The sequence below is a fragment of the Protopterus annectens genome, chromosome 13.part0 (assembly GCF_019279795.1).
Source record: "Protopterus annectens isolate FY-2018-M chromosome 13.part0, PAN1.0, whole genome shotgun sequence".
Lineage (NCBI taxonomy): Eukaryota > Metazoa > Chordata > Ceratodontiformes > Protopteridae > Protopterus > Protopterus annectens.
The window spans coordinates 921734072-921740727 of NC_056747.1; the positions used below are offsets into that span (position 1 = coordinate 921734072).

Below are 6656 nucleotides of genomic sequence, written 5' to 3' on the forward strand. Positions count from 1 at the left end.
TAGGTGGGAATGAGGGTAGGGTAGGGGAGTGGAGTGAGCCCGAGTAAAGCAAGGGGGAACTGAGTGGGATGGCCTGAAACCTTGCGCAGCACGGATGAAAAAAACAATCAATAAGGTAAGTAAAACAGAGCTGAAATACAGGGGAGAAAGTATAAAGGAAAGGTTTTTACGAGCAATAACTGGAGGGGGATAAAAGTACAAACAGGTGATGGGAGAAGAGAATGGAAAGATAGAAACAACTGAGATATTCTCAATAGATGACAGAGTAAAGAAGCTAATGTGAGAAATAATTGGCAGACTGTTACCTAACTATTTACAAGAGGCTGTTAGTGGAAAACAGAGGACTGAATAATGAAGCTAGAGAGGAAGAACAGTATTGGCAGGCTATACCTAACTATTTACAGGAGGCAATCAGTAAAATGAAATAGGGGAAAGGGGGGTATGGCTACATGAAAATGGAGGTGTTCCTAGGGGAATAGGAGGGGGTGATGTATGCTGGAACTGGAAGTGAAAGACCCAGCTACAGATGCAGGATTCATAGAATAAGTACTGAGTCACATACAGTTACTGTTAGTGAGCGAGGGTCCAAAAGTAGTCCAAACTTCCACCAATGGGGTAAAAACTTCTGAGGGAAAAACTTTGTGTGGGCTTCACTGAGTCAACCAAGGTGGAGGGAGAATTCAAGACTGAAGTAGCTCTTGATATATGGTAGGTCTCAGTGTCCAGCTCAGCATGCGTACATCACCACGGCAAAATGGGACGGTTAGTAGCTGGGGGAAGTGGAAGAGAAATTCATATTTACCCTTTCACATGTTCTTTCTTCTTGTTCTTATAATATCCATGCATAACCATATTTATATTTATATTGTTTGTCATTAATATTCTCAAAACAAAAATTTTATTCACACAACTTTTTCCAGAATTTCACCTCTTTTACATTTCAAAAAAAGCATGCTGTGGTGTCTTCCATAGAACAAAATAAACCACTCTTTCAACGTTCTTTTTAAATAGAATATTCCCCTTTACTGATAACTTATTTATTATTATACCATGACCCCCCCAAAACATGCACGCTGATTGCCCAGCGTGCCCATTGTAAATCGAGTTATACTAATGGAAAAAGGTCCGGTCGCCCGGACTTTTTTCCATTAGTATAACTCGTTTTTTTAAAACACTGTCTCGCTATGTTAAATGGGTTTAACATAGCGAGACAGCTTTAAAATAAGCAACGGAGATCTCCGTTTCTTATTTTAAAGCTGTCTCGCTATGTTAAACCCATTTAACATAGCGAGACAGTTTAAGCAACGGAAAGCAAGATCTCCGTTGCTTTTTATGTCTCGCTATGTTAAATGAGTTTAACATAGCGAGACAGTTTTAAAATAAGCAACGGAGATGTCCGTTGCTTATTTTAAAACTGTCTCGCTATGTTAAATGAGTTTAACATAGCAAGATTATCAAAAAGCAACGGAGATCTTGCTTTCTCCGTGCTTTTGTTAACAACTCTGATGTACTGCGCAGGCGCGCAGTACATCAGAACTGCCGCGGATGCCAGACATCTGCGGAAGGGCAGCAAACAGGCATTATACTATGCCATTATTTAAGAAAAGTAATAGTTTCTTTTCTTAAATAATGTCATGGTATAATAGCAATAACCCACTTCTGGGTGTGGGTAATGCTAAATTTACCCACGGTTGGCTTTGTATGGTTCCTCGGGCTTCGCCCTCGGGACCAAACAAAGCCAACCGTGGGTAAATTTAGCATTACCCACACCCAGGCGTGGGTTATTGCTATACTAGTCTCCATAGGAAACACTGGCATTCTACTGTATTTGTATACCACTTTTTCCTGGCTTTAATAGTTTTAATCATGTCTTCTGGTACATTTTCCCATGCATTTACATAATAATATTTTTCATACATTATTATACCACATTTCTATCTTTCATGATATCATCAATTTTATTTTCCATGTTACTATTTTTTCTTGATGTTTTTTAATTTCTTCATTTACATATCCTTTTTCCTTTTCTTTTTCCTATTCTCACCATCTCCCAAAATGTTCTGTACTTACATTTAAATATTCTCACAATTAATTTCTCATTCTCAACCGTTACCTAGTTTAATATTCTATACGGGTTTAAAGAAGCAGAATAAACAACTGAGTTTAGTAACCCCAATCCACCTTAATCTTCAGTCATACACAACACACCTCTTTTCACTGGGTTTAATTTTGAACCCCATATGAAAGAAAATACCAGTTGTAGAATTTCCTTCTCATATTTTTGTGTGCTCATATAAACATTTGACATATATGCTATTTCCTCATTAATACAGAATTCAACAGATACACCTTTTTCCTGAGAGCTAATCTATATGTACTGCACAGAAGACATATTTCTTTTATCAATCCCTCCTATCAGTAGCAATACATGATTCACTGAAAAATACACACCCCCTATTTTTACATCACCCACACCCTTTCGTCTGTGCTTAATCAAGTTCATTTCCGTTTTCTTTAAACATCCATTCAGACAAATCAACACTTCCCTCATCCATATTTTGTTCTTAACAACTACGACTATACCATCTGTGTATGTCAAAACCACTGGAATCCCCAGCTCTTTTTGCACTACAGAATTGTCCTCTTTAATTCCATAAGCTATTTTATTCACTAAGGCATTAATTACTAGTGCAAACAATGTTCTCTTCATGGGACATCCTTGTTTTATACCAAATTTCATGTATATTTCTTTATTCAGTCACAAATTCACTAAGACTCTCACTCCATTATTTTGATATGCTGACATACACTCTCTCCTACTTCACTTGCCATACTTCTCCATAAGATTCCACAAAGCATTGTGTCCTAATGTATCAAATGCCTTGCTAATATCACCTACTATATGTTTCACATCATCCCTCTCACTGACATCATCCACAGTTTCTCTCACAACCAATAACAATTCTTGACATCCATTTTCTTTTATAGCATATATACATTCTCCCAAGATATACCTCATTCTTACTTCTATTCCCCTCTGTGTTATTCTTATAAAACATATCGTCTGTATTATTTTGTGTGATGGGTCTCTGATTTTTTACTTTAGTCTTCTTATTTTCTTCCATGTAAATTTTAACACCCTATTACATAACTCTTCATAAACAAACCCTTCATTCAACCATTCATTCAGTACATTTACAAAATACTCTCTTTGTCAATCCATTCATTTCTTGTACATTCTGTACCTTATACCATCTGGGCCTGATACTGAATCAACATTTACATTCCCAAGTATTTCAGCTAATTCACTAATCTTTTTCAAACGTTTCCTTAACTCATTCTGGAAATCTGTTTTATTTCCATTCTCTTATTGTCCCTCTTTTTACTCGTATACATATTTTCCACATACTGTACTACAATACTCATAATTTGCTCCTGTGTTCGTTTTACCTCTTCTTTTAAATGTTTCATTTCCCTTCTTATACTAATATTCTCCTTTACTATTTTACCCAAATATGCAGGTACTTCGTTCTGACTAAACAGTAACTCCATATTTTTTTCTTGATTTCTTTTATATATTTCCTTTTCCATATTATAATGCTCTCTTGCATTACTCTCTAAATTCTCTAATACATTTATGTACATTTTCTCATACTTTGCTTTCTCTTCCTTTCTTACATCATCCTGCTATTGAAAAAAAAAATACTTGTTGTACTTATTTTTCAGTTCAATCCACCATTCAGACCAGTTTTTATAGAAATCATTCACAGTTATATGATCCTTTCATAACTGCAGTATCTCCCACTCTCCAATTTCATCCCATAAGCTCTCATTTATTCTTTTTATTCCCATCCATACTTTAATATAGTCACTTTCTTCCATCACCTCTATCCATATTGCTAAATGGTCTGAAAAGTCTGTCACAACTGTATCTCCATCTGCTATGCCCAAACCCTTCTGATAATACAAAATAATTAATTACATGTCCAAGTATTCCCTTTCTATAAGTCCATTGACTTTTGTTTCTCACAGTTAATTTACCTCATTTTATTACGTATTTGTTTTTACATTTACCCCTTAAATCACAATTAAAGTCCCCTGCATTTATAATTTTCATATTATCCACCACATAGTTCAATATTTCATGAAACAGATTCTCTCTATCCTTGCTATCTACATATGCATATAATGCTTTATTTCTTTAAACCTGTCATCTCTACCTCACATCTACACTAGTTAACCTTCCCATCCTTACCAATGTTCTTCTTCTTCTTTCGGCTTTTTCCTGGTTAGGGGTCACCACAGCGGATCATCTGTCCACTCATGATTGGCAGTGGAGTTTTACGGTGTCGAGTTGCCAGCCCGGCGCCCAAACTTCCACAGAAGGCACACACATGCACACACTCACACCTAGGGTCAATTTAGAGTGTCCAATCCACCTACTGCATGTCTTTGCGATTACAGCTAGTATTTTCACTGTTTTTTTGACACAACACAGACACTTCAGAACAACATTCACTTCTTAAGTTCCATAGTATATTCCACCCACAACTTTTCTGTTTGCAGTCTTTCTTCCCTTGTCAGGAATCTTACCTCCTCTAAAAGAAAAGCATTCACATCACATTTAGCATCCCGTTCCAGTATTCCTATCCTTCTTTCTGTGTTAATAATACTGTTCACATTTACTGATAGTATATAAACCAGTTGCCTTTCCTTCTTTTATGTTTAGGGGAAATATTTTTCATTTTTGTTTTCCTATTTTTACTCTTTCCCCAGCTGGGTTTATGTAGAAATAAACCTTGATCCTCTGAATTAGATTTTTCACTGACAAGAACTTCATAAAATGATTAGTGTCATTCCCTTCTCCTGGCATTTCTTCCTGCGTGTACTCTCTCTCCTCATTTTTCCCCTCCATATATTTTCTTCTTCTACAGTTTCTTCTTCACCTTGTTCACACTCTTACCCAGCCTCTTGTTGTCCTTCCTCATGTATGTTTTCTTTCCTTTCACCCTTTTTTCATTATTTACTGTTTGGTCTTGACAATCCATCCATTAGTGTCCCTTTTTAGCACAACATGCATTCAGGCACAGAAGTTCTTAGTCTATGTCCTTTCTCCCCACACTGGATACATTATTCCTTGTTACACTCATTGATTAAGTGAGAAAAGTTCCCACAAAAGAAACATGATTTAGGCTGGACAACACATCTAAATGTCCCTCTATGACCAGTCACAAAAATCACAACTGGCAAGTGTTTCAACATGTTTCTTTTTTCACATTTCAAAACAACTTCTAACCTCCACCCTCCTTTCTTTAAGTTTCTCTCATTTCTAACTTTCACAATATTACTATCAACAGCTTCAAATAGACCCTGCATGCATTTTTAACATCATTGTCTCCCACATCAACAGTTCTAAACTGCAAAGTAACACTTTCTTTAAAAGCTACTACCAGAAAACATATAATTTTTCCAATGATAAATGCCCTTTTTTGTTACATATTTCCAGAAATGTCATCATCAGGCCATCAGTTTCAAATTTTAAGACACAGAAAGTCTCTGTCCCAGTAAATATAAAAGACAAATTTCTTGAGCTTTAAAACCCAGAACAGCTACCAAATTGTCTCATACATAATATCTGTCTATTACAGTATCATTTTGTTGTTATTCTCACACTTGGTCTTCTCTTCTTTTTAAAAACAGTTTGACTTGCAGCATGTTGCTGCTCTAATGTTTTTTCCTGCTATCACTGCTGTATAAGTTTTAGTTACTGCATTATCTGCACAAAACCAGACACCTTCTCAGTTTTTTGATTCTTTCCTCTTACTTTCAGTCACTGTTCCATAACTTTTAACTGCTGCATTCTCTGCTGTCACATCATTTGGTTCCTTTTCCACATCACCATCCTCAGCACTTACGAAAAAGTTATCTGCCATCTCACCCCATGAAACAGCAGAACTGTCACCTGGATCATCTTGCTCAATTATTTTTAACAGAACATCATCAGTTGCGTTATCTGCTTCAGTTCAACAAACTTCCTTATGTCATTCTCCATGGAGACAGCTAACACTGCTCATTTATAACATTCAGCACACAAGGACCTTTATTTTCTTTCTGAAGCTCCATATTGAACACATTTTTCTACAAGTTTTCACTTTCCACCTCTGAACTATCCATAGCTTTTCTTTCCTCCTCCTTGCTGTTGCTTCCCCTAGGCCTCTTCCTTGCTTCTGTAGGAACCTGTAGGAACCCTCCGGTGTCATCTGCCAGCTTCAAAGAGTAGGTGAAGTTCTCCAAAGCCACGGCCCTAGAAATATAAAAAACACCTTGTCTCGCCTGAAAAGAAGCCACTGGCCTAGTGGAACTAACCCAGTCAACAAAGAATAAATAAAAATTTCTTCATAACAATAAGTAGTGTACACAATTAGCAATGTATCTAAAACTTCTGGTGGGTGTGGTGGATCTCTCTGTGGATGAAGGTATCTCTATGTTCTTATCAACTGGTCATTTTTAAATGGTCTTTAATGAGGCTTTGCAGTGCTAGTGTGCATGTGTGTAAATTAAGTTGAAATATTTTGGCTACTGAGTATTTTGTATGAAAATATATTGGAATATGTGATTTTGGTCATTATTGTTATTATTATTATTATTTTTTTTTT

At 36.3% G+C, this 6656-nt stretch overlaps 1 protein-coding gene across 1 annotated transcript in view; it reads right to left on the reverse strand.

Annotated features, from left to right (window-relative positions):
- The window catches only part of LOC122787982 (melatonin receptor type 1B-like), a 43994-nt gene extending 38061 nt beyond the window's left edge, over nucleotides 1-5933 (reverse strand). Inside the window, exons 1-2 of the mRNA XM_044054910.1 lie at nucleotides 5825-5933; nucleotides 4594-4658 (exon numbers count right to left, since the gene is read on the reverse strand). Coding sequence (XP_043910845.1) covers nucleotides 4594-4658; nucleotides 5825-5933 — 174 coding nt within the window. The remainder of the gene's footprint in view (nucleotides 1-4593; nucleotides 4659-5824) is intronic.
- Nucleotides 5934-6656: the final 723 nt, after the last annotated feature.